A 27,285-nucleotide genomic window follows, 5' to 3' on the forward strand; every position below is an offset into this window, starting at 1 on the left:
GCCTCGGGGGCTGTCCTGTGCGGGGCCAGCAGCTGCCCCGGGTGACCCTGCGGGTCCCGTCCAGCCGGGGCTGCTGGGCGGCTCCCTGCGCGCTCACAGCGCGCGCTCCCGCCGCCGTCAGCCCCACGCGCCGGGCGCGCGCGCGACGCCGCCGCAGCCGCGCCCGGGGCGGCACGCGCAAGCGCGACCCCGAGGGGCACGTGCGGCGCGCGGCGGGCCCCTCGCGCGCCTCCCCGCCCCCGGCGGGCGGGCGCGCGCCGGGATTGGCTGCGCGCGGCCCGGCCCCGGCGGCGCGGGTGAAAGGGCGGCCGGGCAGCGGCGGCCGCGGACATGGCGGCGGCTCCGCTCCTGCGCTGCGGCGGCCGGCGGGCGCGGCTGCCGGGGGTGAGCGGCGCCTTGGGGCCGGCACGCGAGTGACGGCGGCCTGGGGGCACCGGGCTGCGGGTGGGGGAGGCTCCCCGGGGATGGAGGGGGCTGTTCTGTGTGCGGAAGGGCGGGGGGTGGATGGTGTCTCCCCCGAGGAGCTTCCCCGTGTGAGCGGCTCCGGGGTGAGCGGCTCCGGGGAGCGCTGCGTGTGCCGGGCCGCGGCCCCGGCCGCGCGGCCGGGGGCGGTCGGCGAGTGCCGGCCGGGAGCAGCGGCTGCGAAACCTGGCTCCTCGCTTCTGTGCCTGGGGCTCCCGGCATCCGAGAGGCCCTTCCTTCCCGTGTCCCCTCGGCGTGTTACCAGGAGACTGTGATTTTTTTTGTTTTTAATTACTTTTCTGCTGATGAGCCGGGTGATGATACTTTAGGATGGTGGAGTCAGCGTCCCCGGCGGTGTTCATTGAAGGAGTGCCGTGGTGGAGTTGACGTGATGGTGTTTGGCCATAGGTTTGGCTCGATGATCTCAGAAGTCTTTTTTGACCTGATTGATTCTGAGGTTCTGTGAGTTCAGCTTCCTTCTGCCCTTTCCCTCTGCTAAACATAAGCTTATGAAAACTCTGGGCTAGAGGTTAATTTTTTTGCTGGTTTTAGTTGTAAAATATTAGCTAGCAGAGAAAGGCGTTCTCTTCCCCTCCCATTCCCCCCACCTCCCCCTTTACCCCAGATACTTATAGTGCTTTCAGGTGTTCCTTAAAGCTTCACTGTGATTTTGTATTTTCTTGCTTTTTCTGGAAAGGCAATACACTCATTGCAGAACCATAGCAATATTTTTGATGAAGGCCTGAAATTATCTAGAAAACCTTATTCCATAGGCTGTGTATTAACTTCCCTGAGGCACCTGCTGTGTTTTCATCTGTGTTGCTTCTACAGATTGTATTAAGAGAAAGATACTGTTTTATATAAGAACAAACAGCATTTCCACATTGTGTTGTGTAACAGTTGAATGACACTGAAGTTAGTTTCTTTATGGGAAAGGTAGTGCAACTTCTAATTGTTTACTGTAGAAAGAATTTATGCTTTTTAATTTTTTTCCTGAAAAGGAAAAATTTGTGTAGCATTCCAGTGGGGAAGAGTGCAATGAATTGTAGGAAATGTTTTACCCAGTGCACCCCTGAGGCTGTGGGATGGGCTTCTTTCTAGAAATGTTGCCTCATAGCAATAGGGTAAGGAACTCCTCCCCTGTTCCTAGGAATCATGTAAAAGAGGTGGTTTCTGTGGGCAGGGAATTTTGAAAACGGATTAAAGAGGAAAAGGGCATGTGTTTTACCTAAGTATCTTTCTTTAGGAAATATATGTAGTAAACTTGTTTTCCTGTGAAGTTGTATGTAAGAGAATCTTTTTGAAAATTGAAGTTGTTTAACTGGAAATGACTTCACATTAACAGGGAGCCCATCCTATTTGATATCTTTGTTTTTTGGTAGCCATGAGGGTGTGTATATAGATGGGGAAGGCTTCTCCTCTTCCTACTAAGTAGTTCTAAGCCTGATGTCAGTCTTTTGGAGACTGTAAAATGCCTGCTTTGTTTACTTCTCTCTGGCATCTCAAGGGTCTTGTCTGACAGCACCAGTGCATGCAGTACTGCAAATGTTGCATTTGTGGCGCCTCTGTAAAACAAAATGCTTTTATAGCTACTTAATAGCACTTATGAGTTATATTACTGAAGTGATTTCTAGCCCTGAAGGTCACCATCAAGACAACAATATATTGGGAAACTTGTAATAAGATGAATTTGCATGGAAATTGCTTTCATACATTCTTTTATGTTTTGCTAACATAGACAAATAATAAATGGACATCTTCAAACTTGACTGTGCTTGGAATGCCAACAATTTTTGCAAGGGCTAGTGGCTACTGAGATGTCCTTAACTTCTTGTGCTGCTTTCATGTGGGAATCAATAAAGGACCTGAGAAATGTGCAGAAACACTGATCTGGGGATTTAGCTCTTCACTCTGTTTCTAATGTAGTGCCTATCCCTTCTGTTTAGGTTTTATACAGAATGGGTTCTGCTTAGAATATAACCAGAATTTCATTTTGAGTGTTTTGCGCTTCTGAAGCTGTGAGAAAACCTTATGTTGAAAGAAGGCTGTAATCAGAGAATGAGGGTTGAGACATGGCTTTTGATATTTCAGTCATGAAACTCTTTTGAGAGAGCTGCTGGACTGATTAATGTAAAATGAAGTGATAAATACTATACATCATGACTTCAAGATTAAACTGCTGATATAGATTTTATTAGTGTAGGTAAGTTTTCTAATAATTGATTAAATGTATGGAAAGTTTCTCTGTCATCTTTGCACCCAACATTTTTAAGTCATGGAAGTTATCTGTATGGTGGGGGCTCCTTGCTTCTTCTCTGATGTTGTTTTTAGCATGCTGTTATTCCAGGGAAATATTTTTACTGATAGAATAGCAATGTTGGATATAATTTGCCACTAGGGAAGGAAGTTCAAATGATTGCCAATACTAAAATCTGTAGTTTACATTCATCTCCACAAATTGGCAAACAGTCTTAAAGTGTAATTCAGGTAGAGATTTCTGGGTTCCAGGAGTAGCTTTTTGGAATTTTTAGGGAAGGTATGCTGTGCTGTGTACTGTGGGCAAAAAGTACAACAAAGTTTTGAAATGAAAAAAATTGAAAGTCCATTACAGTCTGTGTTGGGTAAAAGATGTCACTCTTGTTTTGAAACACTCTTTGTGTTTTAATTTATTTTGTCTGTTCCCAACTTGCCTAGATTGTTACAGTACTGTGATCTATTTCATAGGTGCCAGCCTTACTGGATTTCTTAAGGCTGCTACCCTTAGAAGCTGTTCCAACTTTCTGCATCTGCTAGGTCTTGATCACAGGCTGCTCTAGTCTCCCTCCAACTTGTGCCAGCACTACTGCATGGATATCTTGGATAAACCGGACTGAAATCTGGCTGAGAATACATTTTTCCCACTCCTTGTGAGTGGCCTCTCAGCTGGTTGTATTCCCATGCCTGTTTCACTATACAAGCTTTGGGGACTGGCACAGAGGAGAAGCTACCTTGATATAGAAATGATTGAGCTTAAAAAAATAGCCTTAGGTGGATGTGTGTTTCTTTGTTTGTAGTTTGTATGCTATGTTGGCAAATGTGAAAGATTTCCTGTTCTTAGAATTGTGGGTGTTTGTCAGTCTGGTCAGAGAGAAGGGACTGTGTAGTGCAGTGTGCATTACAGAACCTTGTACCACAGCTGTGTTTGCAGATGGCTTCAGGAGAATTTGCTTACAGTTACAAGAGCTTGGCTGGTTAGCACTCTGAGCATACAAAGGAAGAGAAAGTGCTTCCTTAGAGAAATGTAGAAGTGTTACATTTCCCTCCTGTTCATAAGATTTATACAATATTGTATTATAAAGTGGTAGATTAAAAGTCTTGCAGTCATATGAAGGTGTCTCTTCCTATGTGCTTTATACCTACTTCATCAGTAGAGTTCCACACACAGGAAATTGTGTTGTCAAATGAGTTGAAATAAAGGTTTGGGAAGAGTTGCTGTGTAATCAAAACATGAAAAAAGAAATCATAATTTTAGTTAGTTTTATAACTGCTCAGGAATACTGACAGCTAAGACTAGGTACACCACAAAGAGAAAGGGATTATTCTTATGGTATCCTATAGCCAAGTCTGAAAGTGTAAGGGCAAAAATCTTAGGAGAGGTAGAATTTGTCTAGTGAAAAGAAATGTGCTAGTCTGACTGTTAGTATTGGGTATTGCGTACTGCGTTTTCTACTAATGCTAAAATACACATTCCTTCCAATACTAGACTTCTTACAACAAATATTGATACATGATGCTTTTCCTGCCTGAAATCTGGAACTCTGTGTCTGTTTCAACACTGAGACCTTTTTCTGCCTGTAAAGCTCAGTATCAATGAGTTATTTACAAGCTAACCAGCATGGCGGGGAGATTTCCTTCCTCTATGAGGGCATGTAAACCTTTAAAAACACACATATAAATAATATCTTAATAATAACTTAATTCTCTGTTTTGCTCTTGCATGCTCTGTCCTTAAACCATCTCAGGAGGTTTCCTAGGGTTGGGTGCCCAAGGGGAGGCAGTTTGTCTGTGAGGTCTCAAAGTGACAATGTGCAGTGGGCATCCTACAAAGTACTCTGTAGTTTGATTTTTTTTTTAATATGAAGTTATTTTATAACTGTTACAGCTGTTGTAGATCAGTTTGGCTATTTTGCAATTAATAATAGACAAAGCAGGATGCTTTTCCAAAATACACCAATACTATAGGTTTTTAAAAAATTTGCTAGACATGGGAAACTCTAAGCCAAATGCAGAAGTCCAGAATTGAGTTCTCATAAATGAATAGCTTGCAGTCTTGGGCTTTCAAGAGTTGAAAGCTTTATCAAATAGAAGTAACAAATCATTACAAAAATAGGTTATACCAGATGACTCTACTGCCCTCTCCTAGTTTAACAAGGTACAAGGAAGTCTGTAGGTCAAGCTGAGCTCTCTGGGCTTTGTTCTTAGGAACTGTCTGTGTAAGGTATAATAGTGAGGGCATGTGTGGTTTGGTGGAGGCAGCCAATTAAGAGTGCAGCTTGAGAGTTAGATTGGCTTTGCTGGGTTGTTGGTTTGAGATGCCTTTAGGGGTTTGATGTAGCTCTTAAAGAACCTACCTATGGCAGGAGCTTGGGAGCTGGGGGGTTAATGATGATACCTGCATAGCTGAAGGGTTGGAGATGGCAATTTAGTAACATTCCTTTGTGGCCTTAGATGTGCATTATTTGCAAAATACTTATTTATTTTTAATAATTATTCAATTAGTCTTAATGGCTAGGAGCAGATCTCTAAAGAGATTTTCTTTAAGTAGATGCAAGCTCTTAAACCTTAGTGTATGTTGGTATAGATACATATAGAAACTCTTCTTTTAAAAGCTGTGAACTAGGGTTGAGATTTCACATCTGAGTTGAGCAATATGCTTGATTTGTTTTAGGAAATTACCCCACAAGTACTCAATTCAGGGCTAAACCTGGCTTTCTCAGTGATTTGCTTGTGTGTATGAGAGGAGGCAGTTAAATTTTTAAACATAGGTACATAGGTTAGGCTATTACAAGATTTTTATATGGAATCTGGCCAATTCTGTAGTGTAAAACCAGAGCCGAGTGTAATTTAAGGTTTTTCCAATTTTTTTTAGTTGCTTGGTAATTCCCCCTAGTGTTTCCATGGGACAGCCTTTACTTTCTACTACTTCCTCAGATTTCTGCAACTTTTGCAAACAATTCTTTAAGACAGAATTGACAGATTGAGTTCTGGAAGTTCCCTGTCACTGCTGTTTTGTGTTTCCTACTTGTCAATATCTATTATTAAGGCTTTTTGTAGTCTTTTTGTTTCCAAGTGTGTGATTAAGTATGACTTTGCCAGAGCTGTCTGTATTGATGCATCTTTGGTGTGTTATTTTATCTGTATGATTGTTTTCATTTATGGCTAACTGCCATTACACTGTGAAACGACTTGCTTAATACCCATCTGAATCTCCTTTTTTATTCACTTAAAAATCTATGATATAATCTACTATGTTTTCTTTCAAATAGCATGTGTATACTGCTTTTTCAAATAGCATGTGTATACTGCTTTTTCCTGTGTTGTGCAAAAATTGTCTACGTAGAAGTTGGTTCAGAGCAGAAGTCTAAGGGAAAAAGACCTCTTTTCCTCAGACTGCTGTCAGGAGCCTGGGATAGGGAAGAGAGCATCTAAAGTCTGCTCTACTTTCCCCTTCTGTATGGGCCCAGTCTACTGCCTGCTATATGCCCAACAGTTCCCCAGCAGTGAAGACCTCTTCCCATCACCACTGTGTACAGACATATACATGCTCTTTTGAGAATTTCTTGTAGATATTTCTTAGAACAAGAAGGAAAGAAGGTGGTATAGTAGAGAGTATATTATAAAAGAAGTTATGCTTAAGCTAATGACCTCATATCTACAGCTTCTGAATTTTTTCTGGTTACTGTTTGTGGGTCTTTGCTTGGAGAAGGGCAGTTCTCTATGAGCTTTAATCCACTTGGCAAGGGAATGAAAGACTATGGAAGTTTTGTCAAGATGTCAGTGTATGAAATGTATTTAATTTAATGGCATATTGTAACAGGCTTAACTCCCTGTTTCTTCTGTAGTGGGAAACACTGTGTTCAAGATGGTGCCTTATAACTTCACATAATCTCTATTCGTCTGTGTATGATCCAAATGAAAAGGTAAGTAGTATGGTGCATGTTTTCTTTTTGACATCTTACTGTAATACTGACATTTGGGTTTTTAAGCTGCCTTCTTCTTTGTGCTGCCACTAACAGTGGTAGTTCTCTTGGTATAACCCATCACTATCACTGGTTTAACAGCATGTCTTTCTTTCTAAACCAAAAAGGAAGTTGCTTTTGCAGGATACATGTCAAGCAAGATTGGAATACTACTTTGAGTGTATCCCAAAAAGCTTAATAAGTGATTGCAAGCTTGGGAAAGTTACATACCAGCCTGAGCCTGTTGTAATTATGAAACAACTGTTAATGTTTTTCACGGTGTGGGCGGTAATGGGCCTGTTAAAACATTCGGGAGCTAGGCTAGCCAAAAGCTGTTTGTGGGAACAAAACTATGTAACAGGAGCAGCGTGATTGTTAGATGACTTGGCATGGAGGTGAGAACTTCAGACCTTGGAAAAAGATGGGCTGTGGGATTCCTTAAAATCAGAGAGTTTTGGGCATGTTGCAAAAGGCAGGCCTCAGAGACAGCAGGATGGTGATTAGAGCTAAGCAGTAGCTATAAGATTTGTCAGCAGAAAAATTATACAAGAAGTAGAAAGAGAGGACAAATAGAACAATGGTCTGTGTATTAACGCTTGGGTAGAATAACTCCCTAAGTTGCAGAAAAGTATATCTGGTGAGATATTAGGAAGGTCTAAGCTTAATAATGGAGCTCTGTGCATTGCATCTTGAGGCTTACAAGCAAATATTTTATTCTAAATAAGCAAGCCTTGTTTTAACTAAAGGTATGTGTGCTTATAGTGATTGGATAGAACTACTGTCAATATGATTTTGCTTTGTGTGATTGATCAAAAAGCTTTTAAAGTAAGTTGTAACATTAAGTTCTTGGTGTGCTGCCTGGGTGTGAGCTGCTGGCATCTTCCCATTGTCACAACCATGTAATGAGACTGATGCTAAAGAATAAACAGCTTGAGATACATGCCACAGCAGTCCCGTCCCGTTGCGTATAGCCCCCGGCTGACAATAATGGACCTTTAAGGCCTGCAGAGACTACCAAATCCTCATCTTGGGGATTGTGCAGTAGCAATCTCAATTTACAGTAATGTGCCAAGAAAAACTTTCCTTGTGGAAGATTGTCTTGGCATGGCCTCTGAAGTAACTCACTTGGAAAAATAATGTGACTGAAAGTACTGTAATATTCAAGGGCAAGGATGCCAACATTTCAGGACTGATAGGCTTGTCCTTATACACTGGTGTAGAAGCAATTAACTACAAGCGAAACAATGAGGCAATGGGGAAAACCAGTGTGTACCTAGAACTGTAGCTTTACAGTTTTTTTTTCAGAAGATTTATTTTTCTTAAGGCTCTTGTTTAATTAAGATCCCCTTGCTTTTCTAAGTGCATAATTATATTTAGGCCATATACTTGGATATTTGGTTTCTCTCAACTAGGAGCTGTCAGTTCAATCCATGACTCCTACAGACAGGAGAAGGGGCAGTGAACAAAACAAACCAGAAAAGCACTTAAACTGTCTTTGTAATGACAAGACTTTCATGTGACACCTTCTCAGACAATTAATGGAAATGATATAAAAAAATGTTACTCTGAAGCAGTATGATTTTAAATTTTATTTTTGAGTCTAATCTGAGTCTTTAGACAGAGACTAGAATTAAATTAAAATGTATGTCAAATATTCCTATAATCTTGATATTGAAAGTCTTGCACTACAACCCTGGCTGATTAATAAAATGACTTTTATGTATCAAGAACTAGATTGATGGTGAACTTGAGTCATGATGCTTTTCAGTACTAGGTATTTGGGAGTATTTTTTAAATTTCCCCTCAAGTCTATATGCTTAAAAATCTTTAAGTACCTAGAATGCTGAAATTTAGACTCACGAACAGTTTTGTATGATTATGCTGATAACCATTTTATACCAGATCACCAGCTAAAAACTCTTCAAAAAAGTTGCTACCTCCTGTGGTAGTCTTAAAGTATTTGTACCTCTGATAATTGAGCTTGTTTAAGATCTGTCTGAAGTCAGTTGTGCGCTGGGCAGTGGTATTCAGCAAATCTGGCTAAATTTACTGTAAAAGATTGCTGCAGCTCTCACCTGGACAGGTTTCTTATCACTTTATTTCCACATGGTGTTATCATGTGGTAATATTTTTAAACTGGTTGTGTTATATCATAATTTAAATCAGGAGAACTCTTTTAAAAGAAGGTGATCTCGGAATTATAAGCTCATAGATTAACCATGGTTTTAGTGGAAATGGAGAAAAAAAGAATGCATGTTTCTGGGGGGAGAAAAACTTGTATTCTGATTGTCTCTCAAGACTCTTATAATTCTTTTCAGACTTTTGAAAAACTCCTTATTGCCAACAGAGGAGAGATTGCATGCCGAGTAAGTATGTAGCATTTTGGTTTTCTGATATTTCATTCTAAAACTATTGATATTTAAATATTGGTAATTGTCACTTCTTATGTGGTAGGTCATCAAAACGTGTAAGAAGATGGGGATTAAAACAGTTGCCATACACAGTGATGTCGACGCCAATGCTGTGAGTACTACTTAATTCAAGTGGTAAATGAGGTTTTAGTAATTGAGCATGACTTACACCTGTTATGCAGTCTTGTTAGTTATTGTTGTAGGCATATTGGCAATTCTGAAGTATCTTTGTATATGTCCTTTTCCTCTATGTGCTTGAACTGAATGGAGGTAGCAAGGTGGAGGAAGGATTGGACAAGTATTTAGCATGTTTTTCCTGTGAACTCTTCTGTTTTTGTGTAAATGCTACCTTTGTCTTCGTGTGGATTAAGCTAGATACATGTGCTAGATACATAGGTAGATGGGGGCAACAAGTGTGAGAGTAGCAGTGAAACCTAAATTTTGTTTTGCTAAAATGCACAAAAAGGCATTTTAGTGAAGAGTGAATCCTAGAAGAAGGTATAGAGCTTAATACAAATTTTTCCTGTGTCTGATAAATATTTTTCATTACTTTCCACTTTCCATAGAAATGTCCCCTTCTACCAGGTATGCTAAACAGACTTAATGGAGCTGTTCCATTTTATGAAGATATTGATGTGCCTTCGATATTCAGCAGCATAGCAGGAAGGTGGTAAAACGGCTTTTTAGACATGTACGGTACCTGAATTGCCCATTTTCAGATTTTGTAGTCTCTTCATTATCATTCATGGCAACAATAACAGGATAATTTATTGTGTGGTGTAACAGCAAGTGTCATAATACTTGCATATTCTTTTTGACTAGAGAGAACACTGTACTATTCCTTGCCTGCAAGAACTGCCACAGGAGCAATGACCAGGGGGCATCCCCATGTCCCAGGAAAGTTTGTTGAAATCTGGAAGGGAGTTAAACCCCTGTATTATGATTTAATGAGAAGTCACTCAGACAAGCTACCAGAAAAAAAAGTGTATTTTATGCAGGACAGGACTTGTGAATTAATTAATGTGAGTTACTCAGTGTTAGAGAAACATGACATGGTTAATGAAATCTGAAAGTATTAGAACTTAGTTTTCAAAGTTAGATGAAAGGTGGGAACTGTTGGGAGTTTTGGACTTTGACATAGCTTTTGTCTGAGTCCCTTTGTGGTTCTATTACTACATTACCAGCTTGGCTCATTTGAATAGGGTGTAGATTGAGCAAGGGACTGAAATGGGACTTTTGGAAATGCTCTACTGATGGGTTTTTATGCCAAGTATTTCTTTCTTTGAGGTAAACGGAAAGCTTGGTCTGGATTTCAACTGGTAGCCATAACTGGTAATGTAGTAGCTTGTGGGTGCTCAATGGTCTGTGAAATGAATTCTTAATGGGTGGATGTCAGACATCATGATAACTTCTAATTCTTTTGGAAGCCAAGGGTTTTGTGAATATGAATACAAACTATTCTGTATGATCTATGATTACTCTCGTAAAACTGAAGCATGCTGATGGGTACTCGAATTCCATCTTATGTATGTAGTATCTGCTGTTAGGATAAATGGGTTCACTGTTTAGGAGCACTGCATAGCCTTTTCACTGGCATGAATTCATCCTGAAAATAGACTTAAAACACTGTTTAAATAAAACCCACATGTTCTTTCACCAGTCCATAATAGACTTGAGAAGATGAATTGGTCTTCTCTTCAGTGTGTCTATTGATAGTGTGGATTCTGCTATGAACTGGAGACTGTGACAAGATCTGAAAGCAGTAAGTAGTAACCAAGATTGAAGACCATAATAAGAGAGTAAGAATGGCATGAAAAGGTACAACTCATGACCTTAGGGGGAAGGGTATACAAATAGTGCATTATAAAAAGGAAATTGAAAATATGTCTATCTGCTTTGATCTACAGTGCTGTCTTAGATTTAAAATACAAATAGGGTTTTTAATTTGTAATAGCTCCCAAAAGAAAGAAAATCCAAGCTGGTATCTCAGAAATGCATTAATATACTCATGGTAGTTCATAGAGATAAGCTTAAGTGTGTTAGAAGGGATGCTGCCATTTTGAGTTTGTGGACAAGAGACAAGGCTGTAACAAATACTGTAAGAGTGATGTAGTGTCTGCTTAGCTCCTTGGAGCCTTACTTAAAGACTGACCAAACTATCTGTACGAGGTTAAGCATTGGCTGTGTGTCTTGAAGAAGCTCCAGGTATTTAAAGGAAAATGAGAGGAAGGCTACTTGAAAAACTATTCTGTGTACTTAAGGTAGCGGTATGAAGTCTTAAGCTAGTCTAATTATATATGTTGTTTGTCTATCATAGATCCTTCAGTCACTACCTTGTGGCCTTGCACTGGGAAAGAGTTTACTTAATGATGGCTGTTATAATGACTTGGGTACTTCTAATTATTCATAATGGGAATGACCTGGCCCATTGCAGCGATATGTGATTGCCATTTTGGATGACCTTGATAAATGAGTCCACAGGCCAAATTCTTTGACTCTGAAACTTACAATAGTCACCAACAATAGTTGTCCATAATTCTGTCCAATGTTTCATCAGCAGCATCCTTCTTGGTTGTACCAGTCATAACAAGATGTCAAACGTGCTGAAGTCATACTCAGGAGCTGATGCAACCTGCCAAAGGAGCCTCTGTCCTCGTGGAGCTAGGAAAAACATGTTTGCTTAGTGATGGGATGATACAAGAGAATTGTTAGTATTTTTTGATTTTGTGCTTGACAGGATATCTTACTCCTTCATGACTTGTATTGCAAAAGCAATGATAGGCAGCTGCCCTGATGATGCTGGTCATTGAACCAAAGACAGAAATAGCTGTAAAGACATGCAGTTGAACTAGGTGCCCATCCCAACACTGTTTGTCTTTACTGAAAATAGTGAGACCTGTTTTTAAGTAATCAAAGTAGGGAGAGATATCTTACAAAAATAATTTTTTATTAACACGTTTGGAAGTAGCTCTAACTACAGTAGATAAAATTTATGCTTAGAACTAGGAGTAACCTTTGAGAAGTAGAGCCCCTTATTACATTACTTGTCACCTGTATAGCTACTTACTGAAAAGCAGGTAGTCTGATACTCTTAATATGAATTAATTGTAACCAATATAACTGTAAAAGGAGGGCAGTCCAATCAGTCTCTTACTGACTCTGGTTTTTAACAGAAGCAAAGTTCCTTCAGTGTGCTCACTAAATATTTAAGGTGAGACAGAAAACAGGTATTACAAGGTATTTAGCAGTTCAGGCTCTTCAATGATAGCTTCTCATTTATTATTTAGTGATATGCATAAATGATTCAAGCAGGCATTTTTACTAATGTTTGTATAGGAATTGTATACACAGTCTTAAAATAATGCTTCTTGAATAAAAGCACTGCAAGACTTACAAGTGAGTTATCTTGTCCTTGAGCTTTATTTTAGATTTCTTTTGGTTGAATATTCAACTTTTCTATTCTTTTTAAATTTTCAGATGACTGAAATCCTTGTGGAATTTACAATGCTGAATAGAGGTAGTGGCAATAGACAAAAAGCATATAAGCTTTCCATGAAACAGCTTTTTCTTGTTCTTCACACTTAGTTTCTGTGGAGCACTGTGGCAAATGTCTTGAGTATGCTGTTAAAGCAATATCAATCTGGACATACTTACCATTGATAGATAAAACTAGTAAATAAACTATAAGAGCACAAAAAAAATTTCATTTCAAGGAATTGAAACTTTCCTGTTATGAGGAGGAAGCAGCAGAGAGGAGTATTATAAACTGGGAATGTGGCAAAAATGGAACAATCTGATGAGAACCAAATATAGCTTACCTGAAGAGGGAAAATACAAAGAACAAAATATACTGTTTTGTGATATTAATTTTAAAGATGACCAAAGATCTGAAAGATTTTTTACAGGTAAAAATTGTTATGGTGATAGGGAAGAGAACATTAACAAAACTTAAAAGGAGATAGTTGACTTGAGAGACTTTTGGATGCTTCTGTATTAATGCAAATTTATAGATAGCTGGAAATGGTATTACATGGGATTGAACTGCATTTAGTTTTGTGGAGGTGGGAGAGTCTGTGAACTGGTGGGAAAAACAGCCTGACAAAATGGCTGCTGAGGCCCCCATAGAGCATTACAGTTGCTCATGTGGTACTGAATAAAATAGATCATAATGGATGCTTTCAGGTCCTTGAAAGTAGTGGCTAATACTCTTTGATTGCATCTGTTATTTTGGGGAAAGCGGAGAAAGAAGTTGTATACTGTTAGAAATGCTGAGTTTTGTTGTTTTTTTTAACTTCAGTGTTCAGCTTTCAAAACACTGATTCTTTAGACTTGAATAGCTGAAGTGGGGAAGGACCATTAAATTCAGATTTTTAAAAAAATTAAAACATCTGGCAGAATTATTTTTGATATGAGAAAACAAGCTAAGAAATTTGTTCTGAACAAGAGTAGTCATATGTACTTTTCCCCCTGAACTGATTGGAATAGAGGGTTAAGATGAAAGAGCCTCCTCAACCATAAATGTAACACTGATGGTGCAAACATTGTCAAGGAAAGCTAGAGAACTATTGTAATGCCTAACATAATCAGCTAAAAGTATGATAAATGAAGAACAAGCTTTCACTAATTGGATCTGAACAAAAGAAGGTATAGCATAAAGCAGTGAATGAGATATAATTTTACTTGGCATTTTTTAACACAGCAGGGATTCTATAGCCATATGAAGCAATGAACTATAAATGACTGAAAAAATCCCATGGGAAAGTAATGTAAACTACTAAAACTTAACAGAGTAGTGGGCAGTGAGTTATACTTCTTTAATATAAGGTTTTTCCTATCAGTCACTTAAGACTTCAGGTGTTACATTAAACTGCCTGTTCTAAATCTTGTTCTGTTACATAATATAAAATGAAAAATAATGTAAATGCTTTTATTGATGTAACAGTAATTGCACAGAATTGAGCTGTTCTCCAGAAAGTGTAGTCAAAAAAGATCTTCCATTTCTAGTTAATTTATTTTTTCCTATATTCCTTTCCTAACTTTTTTTTTTTAAGCTTGGAGTCTGAGACAGTATTTCAGAATGAGGTTGAAGAAAAATCTGGTTTAGGGAAACTGCAAAGTTGGTAAGGGTTATAAGTTTCTATACCATTTCTTTATTGAGCTGAATGAATTTGAGTGAGAAAGATGAGGTTTTTTTCTGAAACAATATAAACTTAGAATTTTGCTGAAGACTTCTCTATAACTTAATGGGATGCTGTCAGTTTCTTTTGTTCTTCAGAATTCAGGCTGGCAAAAATAAGTATTGGAGGGCAATTTGGCATTTAAGTTTTAATGTAAAAAAATTAAGTTTGAAAAGTCAAAGTTTATCTAAAACTGAGGAGTTCTATTTACTTATAACTAACTTAGAGGTTTTAACATTTGTCCAAACTCTCATTTACTTTTTTTGCTGTATTGTCTTTTAAAATGTGCAAAGCTTTCTTCCATCATCTGCTACAAAACTAGAAATTCAGTCATTTTGACAGGTCATTGTCTCCCAATGGCATTTCAGGGATTTGTACTCAAAAAACTTGGAGAGGTCTATTTTGAGTACCTATATGAAAATGAAACTAATATTTTAATGCCTTTTTGAAATATGTGATTCTTGGACTGTTGTCCAGAGTGTATAGAGTGGACTCTGCCTCCTTGTACTGTCTGGAGAAATTTACTCTTCCTAAGTGATGGTGTTTGCAAATTGTGAAAAACAGGAGTGGGCCAGAACAGTTACTGTTCTGCTCTTCCTTCAATGTATTTGCCTTTTGTTTCAAAGGCAAGACAGCAAGTTATTAATCTCCTCATGAGGCAGGATGGAGATGATGTTACTATCCTGTCCCCATGCTTTATTGAGTGAACTCCTAGACAGTTTTGTGAAGCATGAGAAATGCAGGTGGTTATAATCCCATGAAGAGAAATACCTCTGTGGAAGGAGTGTCCTTTTGTTCAGAATTGTAGCTTGCTTGCCAGTAATTTATATTTTTTTAAAAGTTTATCATTACTTTGAAATTGAGTGGGTTGCAGGAGAAAGGAATTAATTTTTCATTGGCTATAGTGAAAAATGCAAGCTTTATCTGCAATTTTAAAAGGTTGAGAGGCTCATCAGAGCTCTAGAATCCTAAAGTTTCACCTTTTAGTGTGTTTTAATCAGTGATAGGATGATGTGAGATGCATAGATTACCTCTGAAATGAGTCAGATTTCTGTTGCATTGTTTGATGGTTAAGTTGAAATAAATTGAAATGTCAATTTTGTTGGATTCTTGTTGAAACTCTACCACTAAGAAGCAGATGAGGGATGTAGAGTAGGATGCTTTAAGCATCACACTGCAGCCCAATTGGGGATACTGCCTTGGAAGTGGAAAGTATATGTTGTAAAGAAGCAATTGATACCAGATCTTTTGACCTTTTAGGGATGGTTATTAATTACCAAGCTGATTTATTTGAAGGATCAATGCATGGATTAAAAATAATCTGTCACAAAGCTCATTTACAGAAAGTGGCTGTTGTCAGAACTACTGAACTACCCTTGGGAGAAGAAAATATGGGAGCCCAGTCAACAAAGTTAATTGCAGCTTAAAGGTGCAGGTTCTTGGTGCTGTGGAGAGTCAAGTGGTGGTTCTGTGGTGCTATGACTATCTACATCAGTAGTTAGTGGGGAGTAGCAGGAGAGTATCTGTGGAGTGAAATGGTTCATGCTGAAGACATGGTGTTCTTCCTTTCTGCCTTTCAGTATCTCTGTGTGCTTGGTTCTAGTCTGGTACTGAGGGTTTGGTGTCTGCTTCTGGTGGTTTGCTGTGCCCAGCAGGTATCTGGTTCATGTGCTTTGAGACAGCTGAGTGTTAGAGACAAAGGTCTTTTAAGTGGGAGTGACCGAGAGATTTACTTAAAAAACAAAACAGTCCTGATTTGAACATAAATATTGATGTGTACTGAATCACTCTAATTGCTGGCTTGGGACTGCCCTTCTGGTTCTCTAGCACTTCTCTAATCTTGTGCTGTATTGTTTCCTTCCCTGCTCTGAACACACCAGACGCCTTGATGGAGTTAGTTAAAACTTTTTTCTACTGACGTTTTTATATTAAAATATTTCATTGGAATGTGTGACAGATGCTGTAGCCTTTTATAGAAACAAACTGAGTTGCTGTAGGTCAGTAAAGTGACTTTTATTGCCTTGGCTGTCTGCAGGGCTCTGATGCTGTACTCAGAGCTATGGGATTTGGAGATATGTACAGGTCTGAAGCTTTAGACTGAGCAGACCTGAAGTCATTAGGCTTCACCTGTTCTAGAGATTTGCCTCTTGGACAGCAGTGGCAGAGAGCCCGCAGTTCCTTCCTCTGAAGCCACAAGTATGTACTGAGGGCACTGCCTTCAGCAGTTCTCATCAGTGTCTTCTGCTACCATAGTTATTGCTCAGACTTACTGTCCTTATTATATTGGATTTACCCCAGAAACCAAGTTGGTGTACATCAGTTGTAGCCTGTTTGCTTTGTGCTGATCTCTAGACCTTTCTGGAGGTGGTGGAAAGTACTGTATGTTGTAATTTTAATGCAATTGAACATTGTCAATATGATCAAAAGAAGATAGTTATACCATCTTCCTCTGTAAGAGAGGACCTGCAGCAGCATGGTTTCCTTCTGTCTCACCTCCTTGGATGGAGAACATAAGGTCCCTTGGATTCCTCTTTTGATGCTTTGAGTGTCCTGTCTTTTTCCTGACTTCATCTGTCACCCATGTCCTCAGCAGCAGCTACTTCATTGTGCAGATTCATTGCTCCTGTGGTTCGTATTGTCCCAGTTGTGCTATTTGTTATCAACTGTGGTTGTAGTTATTCAAGGATGATCTATTTTCAGGCACTATAAATGAACAATACTATTTGGTAATACTATCTGGAGTTTCTTGTCTGTGTGGGTGTAAATGCTGGTGAGCAGGCCATGGGCTGGATTTCTTTTTAGTATTTAGATGAGCTCTAGACAGACTTAAGGAAGGTTTTCTATGAATAATGTTTGCAAGTACTTAGCACAGTCTTGTAAAATTAATTTTCTGTCTACTAAGAGTAGTTCTCTTCCTTCCTGTCTTTTGTGTGCCTACTACATGTGCAGCCTTTTGTTAATAGATCCAGGCTGCTTATCTGTATGAGAACAGTGGGGGAAAGAAAAATAAATGTGGATCAGCAAGCTGAAAGAAAGAAATGTGGATCAGCAAGTTGATGTGGCTCTTTGCATAAGTTAATGAATGCTAGAGCTGATGGCATCAGGGCACATGGTTGGAGACAAGGAGAAAAAAATACCTGATTAGCCTTGTGAGAGACAATGTAGATGTCTCTCTCTCTCAGTGTAGATGCCTTGCATTAATGCCATCACACATCCTAATAGTGGAGGATGTGGAGAGAAGAGCAGGGAAGGAATTATGCATCAGGGATGCTGGGTCATATTATGTGAAGAGCTGGATTGGTGAGCAAGCCATCTTAACAGATCCTAGTAAGAAGCATTGTATTTACAACCAGATACTTTCCTTGGTTCTTAGATGTATCACTCAACAAAGAGTTGCCAGGCAGTTGTGGAGTCTGGGATTCCACAGATGAGGTCCTGGTACCATTTTTCTAAAGAGTGTTAAACAAGAAACTGAATTGCTAATGAGGTATCTGAAGGATTGAAAAACTCAAGATGGGAGACAAGAAATGAAGACACAAGTTGTGAGGTGTAAGATATAGACGCATATGTTCTTTTATGGGTGTTGTAGTTTTAGGTTATATTCTTTTACCTTGTTCACAAAAAGCATCTATCACTTGTTTACTTTCATCAAGGAAACACTATATAAAGGATAAGTATGAGATACTGTTCTGCTTATTACTGCTGAGTTGTCTGTAGGCAGCAACTAGCATCCTTTGATAGCTGTTTGAAACCAACCACCCCCCCAAACCCTTCATGTGTCTTGCTTATTATACAGGAAGAATGGTAATCAGTGTTTGACTAGTTGGTGCAAGCTAATAGGTGTACTGAGTGGTGACTTGGATTTATAGAAATGCATGTATTCTGTTTAGATGCAGTACCTCCTGGTTTCTGCCTCTGTCTTGCATGCTAATTGGGCAGTGCTTCAAGTTTCATTCCTGGACTTTAGCTGGATTTATAACATTGCATGAATTCTCACAGTTACTTTGTAGCTGGTGTTTAATATCGGGTCACCTGTTGACCTGTAATGTTACTGGCCTTGTGAAATAGGCTGCTGACAGTTCTGATAGTGAAATTGTTTTTAATGTGGTTTTAGCTGTTGATAAATTTGTGACAGCATATCCTCTCCCTTGTCTGCTTTTTGTAGAAAAGGAGCTTCCCTGTCCAGGAAGTGTATCTCCTATGTTGATCTCTTGTAATTTTATTTGGATGGGGGCCTGCATCAAACTGGTATTCTATGCATTTAGCAAGAAGCCAGGGCAGCTTAGTGCTTGTTAATATAATCTGATTTCTTTCTTAAAACTTTTTAAATAGATATTTTTCTGTTCTTTGATGGTATCAACACTATATTTCTAAAGGATGCTTTGAAAGTAACATTAGTCAAAAATTGGGGTTTGATATCTTACGATACTTCTGCAAAAGTTTTCCCCTGACCTCATTAATTCCTTATTGTACCGTGTTGTAAGAGTAGAAGAAAAGTATCTTTGAGTAACTGAACATGTGTTAATGAGAAATCTCTCCAGCAGTCATTAGTTGGTATTAAAAAGTTTGTGGAAGGAGTAGGGCTGTGGTCTTTCATGACTTGGACTGTAGCAATTGCCTGGTGCTTCTCTCAGAGAGTGAGAGTAGGAGCTAGGGGCCCTTATAAATATGAATTGTGCTCTGGTTCAGGCACTGAGTTGCAGGGAAAGGAGCTGCAGGGAGATGAGCTGACTTGCAGGATCAGGAAGGACAAACAGACTGACAGGCACTTTCCAGAGAAGCCGCAGAGCCAACAGATTTGCGTGAGACAAATTTGATTAAGTGGAGAATAGAGAACTTCAGGGGGAAGATAGGATTCCTGACATAGGCCAGGTGGTGTTGGGTGCTGTACACCAGATCATGAATAAGGAGCTGATAAAGTCAGCTCTAGAAAACTGGAGGAAATGTCATAATTTCAAGACACTAGTACATGTGTGGGGCAGTGAAAACAACTGAGGAGTCTTCTTGAATGGAGAATGATTTCTTGACACAAATGACTGAGTTAACTAGAGGAGATGCTGTGCTGGATCTCTAACAAAGAGAGAAGAGGTAATCAGAGATGTGAATCCTGGGACTACTGTGAAACTTAAACCTAATGGTAGGTTTAAGTTTCCAAGGAGAGTAAGACAGACAAACAGCCGAATTGCAACCATGGATGTCAGAAGTGCAATTATTTTTTTCCCAAGCTAAGGATTTGCTTTCCTTAGCTGTCATGAAAGGGTGTAATGAAAGGCTATTTTGGAAGTCAAAGTGGCTCAGGAGAGTTTGTTTATACTCAATAAAGTCTTCTCCAAGTAGAGGAACTTGGGCAGAGTTCAAATGTAGAGCAAATGAAGGCAGGGGTAGGTTTCCTGGAGAGGCAGGGGCTTAATTAAGGAAACCAAAGCTCTGGTGGGGTTGACTATATATTGAAGGATGTGAAGGAATGGGAGGAAGTTTTTGTGTAGAAGCTGAATTTGTGAGATGGTTAACTTAGGTAAACTACTACATGGTTGAAAAAATTGATCAGCTCTGAGAGGTCCTATTTCTTGCACATCCTGCTGTAATTGTTCAGTTTTGTTCACTTTTTTTTTTTTTTTAAAGCTTACATGGTGGGAGAAGAACTTGCAAAGCAGAACAGACTAAACTTTTTTCTATTATGTTGACAAATGAGCAAATATGTGATTAATCAATAGTCCTTGGTTATGCAATGTAAAAGAAAGATGCTATATATTTGACAATTTATTGCATCATATTCGATGAGAAAAGGAAGCCTCTTCAGGGAAAATGTAAAAGCTTATTATGGAAGTATGATCTGTGATGTTTATTTACTTAATTATTTTTTTTTACTTGGAGGATATTTTTTTTTAAATTGCTTATCACCTGTAGCAGAAGATTCAGGTTCAGTTTTGGGGAAGCCTTTTTTCAGTGAAGATTTTCATTGGTATAATAAAATTACCAAGGTACTGATGTGATTCTGAGAAGGTCTAAAAAGCTAATAATAAAAGTACATATAAACCTCCACTTGTATCTTAATTTTAATAAAAGTTGAGTGTAAAATTTCAAGAATAATATCCAGGGAAGTTTAATTATAGCTCATGTTTATGGCAAACTTTATTTATAACTTTGTTTATCTTGTGGTTAATGTTTTCCAATTTTGTTTAAGGTGCTTTAGTGGTTTGAAAGCTCTTCAGTTCAACTTTTGGGGGATGGTTTCCTTCCAACATGCACAGCTATCGTGCTTAACTAGCACTTCTGGATGATGTTGCTGGTTTAAGTATTAGAACTGTCAGTCCCTTAGACATGCTCCTGAACCCAGGAAAAAGTTAATTTGCTGACCCTGATTCAGATTTTTTTTTTTTTTTTTTTTCACTAAGGGCCTTTCATGAATATAACAAAGGTAGTTGTATTGCCTGACCAATGTTTGTGCTCTGTGGTAGTGAGAAACCCTACTTGAAATGTGTTGGAGACTAACACAGAAAAAAAAAGCTTAAAAAATAACCCAGAGAGGGAGCAGGCAGCAAAAAAGAAAAAAAGCTGTGATAACAAGTTTTAGGTACTGTGGCACTTGTGTAGCACGAGGGCTTTGGCAGGTCTGCCGTGTGGTGCAGGGAAGGCTTGGTGCTGGCAGCCTGCCTGGCTTGGCGTGCCTGTTGGCACTTCAAGGTCACTCACTTGTGCTGTGAGAAAGGATCCCCAGCGCCTTTGAGTGTGGATGACTTAGTACTGCTTGCTTGTATGCATTTAGCAGCTGCAAACCTTGTGTATGTGGGAGGGAAGGGACTGTGGTTGAGGGGCTGCCTTTGAGCGCCAGTGCCCGATAAAGTCAGATCCTGGGTTTTGCGAACCTTTCTTTTTGTAAAAGAGTGAAATGTAGAATGGTCGAGCTTGGGCAGCCTCACTGTCTGCCACAGTGAGTGGCTGTGGGGATTTGAAAACCCATTGCTGTTCTTTTGTTTTTCTCTTATGCTTTCAGCTGGATCCTGCTTTGCTTGCTCTTAAATTTAAGGTAGACTAAACTATTTGTGTTTGCTTGTGTTGTTTACCTCACTAAGCGTAGCAAAATTCTGAAGAACTGTGGAAACCACTGTTACATCTCTTGTACTTTTAGTTTAAGAACTGAACTTTAGGTTTTTTGTGTTGGTTGTAATATGTGATGATAAATTCAGGAATTGGTGATTCTCTATGAAGTAATTAAATGATGAATTCAAAGCTTTATTTTTGCAAGATGAGTGCTAGTAAGGATTTTGCTCTTGGAGTTTGTAATTTTAATGTTTTTATTTTTTTAGATGCTAGCTTTTATTTGATAAGAGTATGTAGAGGGTTGGTAGGTACTTAAAATAGATTACTGTTCTCTGTACATAAAAAGTTGTAACTAATGTAGGAGAGATTTTAGGTGCATGATTGATAGGGTTTTTTGATAATAACCTGAATTTGGATAGTGAATGTAATTTTTGTTTTTCGGTTAAGTTTAGTTACAGTTAAAGTGTAATTTGTATTTTATTTCTACTTGTTAAATATTTTGAGGAGTTTTTAGTATCATTCTTGAATATTGGTTGAACTGAGCCTGAAGTTTTGTCATGTGCTTCTTCAGTATCTGTGGAGCTTAAAATTGGCAGATAGACTGTGAACTCTGCAGTGCTGACATTTGTTGACAGCAGTTTCCCATTTACTCTTTTATTTTTTCCTTTAGTGGAAGTACTATAACATGGCTGCAAGTTAACTTAATAACTTAAGAGAAGTGTGTAGGGATTTTTTTATGTCTTAATGTGTCTAACTTAGTATTCATCTGATAATAAAGTTTTCTTCTGTGCTATTTTTTTGTGCAGAGAATTTTCAATTTAACTAACAAAAACTATAATGTTTTCTGTCAATTAGTTCTGAAAGCTAATTTTTTAAATGAGGGTGCTGAGATTCAAGAAGTGGCACTTCTGTGTTAAGATTTTTTTTTTTTTTTTGCAAAGCTCTAACATAAAGAAGCCTATCAACTGGACTAAAACTTTGGATTATTATTACAATTTCCTGCCTTCAGATTTCTGTGAGTGCAGCTAACATACTAACTTTGGTAAACTCACTTTGCAGGCGTGCATGCCTGTATATTCTCTGCACCAATATTCTTTCTGCAGAAGAAATTTCTCTTGTATGCCTTCAAGCAGGTAAGCCAACAGTTAAGCACAAATAGATCATGTGTTCTTTAAGAAACCAGAGCTGTGGAAAATCTGGGATGAAGGTGGCTGTTTGCCTTTAAGTTAAGATGAAAATTCTACACATTCATAATAGAATGACACTTCTAAAATTTTTTAACTTCCAAGCTTGTCTGGGGTGATACTTTCAATTTTGTTGCCATTATATTTGTTCGCAGCCCTTCTCTAAAGATAGGAAGGAAAGCACTCAAGTTGCGTTCAGTGGAAAAGGGTTTTGGTTTTGATTGTAATTTTGCCCTGCTTCATATGCTAGACTGAAGAGGTTATATTTTATTTTCATGCTCTCTGGTTCTTTAGAGGAAAATGCTTTGAATTCCATTGTCCAAGCATGTGGTGTTTAACATGTCTTGGACAAGTTGCTGTAAAATCTGTTGTACTTAGAGCATGGTTAGTAGGGTTGGTAAGGTATGTTTGCTAAGCCAAAGAGGTGTGAGGGGTGTGGGTCACAGTTTTGAGAGTGAGAAATGTGTGCATATGTGGATTAGAAACTGGCTTTTTTAGGGAGAGTATTTTGGCAGGGGTCTTGTGAAGAGCTCTTGGGTTTTGAACTTTGGTAGTGATCCACACTCGCTTTGAAAAGTAGACTCTGAACAGTGTATGTCTCGGGTATGTGCATCCATACCTAAATTACTTAATTCAGGGTTTTTATGGAGCTTTGCTTTTCTGCTGTATTGCATTTGCATGTATTTTAGAACACTTAGAACATTTGAAGGGGAAACATCTGAGTTTCTCCTTGAAAAATGTTATGTTAACATTATCTGAACAGGAGCCTGTAAGTTGCTGCCCGTCCTGTGTAGCCCCACAGGGGAAGAGTACTTTGAAATGGGACAAGGGTTTCATTGTGAGCCTGTGATCATATTTCAAACAGTCTGGGGCAGCGGAGGTGCAAGGAAGTGTGTGTGAGGGTTCCTGCCAAGTTCAGGCGCAGTGCTGTGGCCAGGCAGTCCTGGATGCAGAACCAGTGTGCTGTAGCAGCAGTACCATCCACACCTGCAAGAGAGCGCCCTGCTGCTCTGGCTTCTATTGAGCGTTTAAAGTGTCTTCAGAATGTGTGTCTTTGTACTTTCTTTGTTCTTCTATTCTCTGCTCTTTGTTTTTTCTACAGTGTTCTCCATTTTTGGTCCTCAGTTTTGGCCGGTTTTTTTCCTCCCTGACAATACCTAGCACAAGCAGACATGGTTATGGAATTTCTTCACACTTTCCCCCATATTCTTTTCAGTATTTTCTTTTCTCCTTCTATTGCATATATGATGCACCATAAATTGAAAAATGATCAGCTGTTGTGCAGGTTTAGTGATGGTGCATGATGATCTTGGGCGAGAAGATGGAGTGTATTACAGATGTAGAAGATAGTGGTATTTGTAGTTCCCTCTCTAGAACAGCAACTTTTAGATTCTGTTCTAGTTATCAAGCTTTGGACTTTACCGTTAGAGGTTGCTTTAGTTATATATGTAATTGGACTGAGAGATGGAAGGATGATACTATTTTGGAAATAGGAAAAGTAATATTTTCTGAGAAAGCAGCTACTACTAAGTTCTTATTTTGCTTCTTGACTGATCACCTCACCCACCCCCATCAGCTGTTTATTGAAGCAAGAACATGTATCTGCTTTCCATCATGGAAAATGAACTTTGCACGTGTCAATGAGTTTCAAAACTAGCATTTCTTCTTTCAGGCCTCTGAATACATTTACATTGTTTCAGCAGGAAGGATGCTTAAATTGTGAAACTGACCTTTGAAACTTTAGGTTGGTTAATTTTCTTCTTAAACTAGGGAAATTCACCTGTCCTTCTCCCCTTCGAAGAACCTAGATTTTTTTTTTTCCTCACTTGAACCCTTGAGATGCATTGCCTTGCTTTCAGCATGTCCTTTTCTGCCAGCCTGTATACACATGGTAAAATAGATGAATATTTGACATTTACCGTGTTAAAACAAAAAGCCAACAAAATTCATGAAAATCTCCAAGAGCTGCATCTTATCCAGGTGGCCTGCTGTTTGAGATATGACTCCTGGTGTGTATTGTACTCTTAGCCCTAGGATTCAGTAATGAGATTGAGTGGTATCTTGCGTGAGCACTTCTGGATGATTGACAGTGAGGTGATGTGAATCATCATTTATCAGGATATTATCATGCCTACCCTTGATAATTTCTCCCTGCTGTCTGGGGAGGTGGTGAAGACAGATAGGACTTTGTGATGTCAAAGTAATTAGTGTGTGTTGGTTTCCAGCTGAACAAACTGGAAACTAATGATCAGGTAAATGAAGATGAAGTGCATTAGTGTAAGGATGAAGGTGCAAGGACCTTGGGGAAGAGCTTATCAAAATTTCATGGGGGTTATTTGAATATCTTACAATTTGTGCAGTTGCAAGCAATATTTTTAAACTACTAAAGGATACTTCTGCAACAGTCTATTTACATGTCCTTTGTTGATAGCTCTGTGAGAGAGTCAGCACTAGGGTTAAGGATATTAGACTCTCCTGTAAGGACTGGGAACTCCTTATGATTTTCATAGAATCTAAATAGTCAATTTCCAGCTAGTGGCAGGAATTTTGAGTTAAATGTTAAGTAATTTCAGCGTACGCTGAAAAGGTTAGATTTTTCCAGAGACCCTACCCTTTTTAAAGTGGGGAGATTATTGTAATTTAACTTTTTATTTGACCCATGGTTAGATCTATTATTCAAATATTTTACTGTTGCATGGTCTATCGGTAATATCTTTAAATATGCGGATTTCGCTACATAATCTGTGCTCTATTGCAACAGGCTTTTAACAGGCATGGTAATTTCTTGGTGCAAGTTCTGAAAACTTTGTGTGTGTCATTAGTGAAATACTTTTATAGCCTGTAAAAACTTAGTATAGGTGTGTACAGTTATACCAGTGTTGCAAATAGTGCTTAATGCACGAGACTGGCTAAATATAATTGCTATACCAGCAGCAAGTGATGTGAGTTAATTTTATCATCTGTGATTAGATATTGCTAATTGTACTTAACTGATTGAAAAGTGATCTGTTTTACAAGCTGGCTTTTCAATTATTAAAATGGTAATTTACTCATTGCCATTTATCAGTAAACTGATTTTAATATGCCTGTTTCTCAGACACCTCCAAGAATAACATACTTGTGACAGCAAAGTTTTGTAATTAAAGCCCCATGGCAAAATTATTCTTTTGGCTAATTTTTATGTACACAGCTTTTCTTTTTGTTTCAGTTGCTTCTTTGGTGGAAGTGAGTGGGCTAGAATCTCTGGCAGGAATTTGTCTGTATTAATATGGCTCATCAGAGACATTATATTTAATTGGAGAGCCTGTGGTATAGTCGCAGGAGGCTGGAGGGAATTATTTAGCATTAGCAATGGCTCGTCTGGGAGTTGTGCACTAATCAAGGAGCTTGTGTGTTAACTGTAGGGATGAGGGGAGTTATGACGATTATGACATGTGAGCACATGTCTGAATGAGAACTGGACAGGCAATGAGTTAATCAAGAAATATATTAAATAGCTCCCATGCTGCTTCATTAGTACTCTGTACATTGTCTGTCAGATTGTGTACTTTGACAAAAAATAAAATCTAACAAATTGATGTTTTTGCAGGTGAAGTCAATACCAAATTTTTAAACCCAAAACCTCTTTCTTATCTCTATTTTTGAAGTGAATGTGTGCTTTTAAGTGCTGTGTTGAAAAAGTGTGAGTGCTTGGCCTGCAAAATGTATTTAAACACGCCAATCTCCAAGCTTTTCTATTTTGTCAAATGCTTGTTTTCAGTAAATATGAATTATTTCCCACTTTCAACTCAGTATCTTTAACATATTTAAGTTTTAACATAATTAATAGCTTGCTAAAATATGAAATTTATTGTTAGCAACTTACTTTCAAGGAAATAGAAATGCTACTATTTTCAATTGTCAGGATGCTCCAAGCCTTGTGAAGTAAAGAAACCAAACACAGTACACTTAAACTGTAATGCATAGACTATTTATATGCCAGGTAGACACATTCTGTGCTCAGCATGGTTAGAGGCATCCATTTCATATCAGTCATGAAATTATCAGTTCTGCTGGAAAAATTCATGTTTAGAGGAAATGGAATTAATAGAGTCCACCTTACAAAAAGTTAAACCAACTGAATTATATCTGTAGGCAAATTTATCCCAGAGCTACTGGACAGGTGAACATGTGCATTTTTCCTGCTATTGTAAGCACCGCCAAATTTAATACAACTTTCTACCAAACTGTAACCTTCATGTATTAGCTTAATTAAAGCAGTATCATGGCTACTACCCAAAGTGTTAACCTGTAGGAGGTTGTTATTGAAATCCATTATCTGCAGAGTCAGTATTAGTGGTCAGCAGCAGCAGAAGTAAAACTGCAAGTAAGACCCTCCCTTGGGTGCTGTGAGCTCAGCAGGTTAAACTGTCAAAGCTTCTTAAAGGATGGATAGTTAAACCCCCTGGAGTTCAAGGTAAACCAATCATTTGCTGTCAGCAGGAAATATGACTTTATTTAGTGGGTTGGAGGGGGAAAATACCCAAACCTAAATGCTAACAGGAAAGAGGATTTAGAAGGAGCCATTCTGTAAGAGTGTGTGTTGCTGTGCTATGTAGATTCTATGCAACCTGGACAGATTTTTTTTTTAATTCCAGGCTTTTTTTGAAATAAGAATTTGTTTATATGGATATTTACTCCAATGGCTTATAAAACTATGGATAAGGTTGGGTTATTTACTAAACCTATGAATATTATCTATATGCTGTGAGAAATGAAAAAATTTGTGCCTCTTAAATAGAAGCAGTTGTCA

At 38.6% G+C, this 27,285-nt stretch overlaps 1 protein-coding gene across 3 annotated transcripts in view; it reads left to right on the top strand.

Annotated features, from left to right (window-relative positions):
- Positions 1-301: 301 nt before the first annotated feature.
- PCCA (propionyl-CoA carboxylase subunit alpha) overlaps positions 302-27,285 on the top strand; it is a 267,736-nt gene continuing 240,752 nt past the window's right edge. The window contains exons 1-4 of one of the 3 annotated variants that reach the window (XM_021530256.2): positions 302-384; positions 6,564-6,641; positions 8,999-9,046; positions 9,135-9,203. In XM_021530256.2, coding sequence (XP_021385931.1) covers positions 331-384; positions 6,564-6,641; positions 8,999-9,046; positions 9,135-9,203 — 249 coding nt within the window. In that variant the 5' untranslated portion in view covers positions 302-330. Of the gene's footprint in view, positions 385-6,563; positions 6,642-8,998; positions 9,051-9,134; positions 9,204-22,251; positions 22,325-27,285 lie in introns of those variants that run through there. The other 2 variants (XM_077781501.1, XM_077781502.1) reach the window with 2 other exon arrangements.

This window comes from Lonchura striata, chromosome 2, assembly GCF_046129695.1.
Source record: "Lonchura striata isolate bLonStr1 chromosome 2, bLonStr1.mat, whole genome shotgun sequence".
Lineage (NCBI taxonomy): Eukaryota > Metazoa > Chordata > Aves > Passeriformes > Estrildidae > Lonchura > Lonchura striata.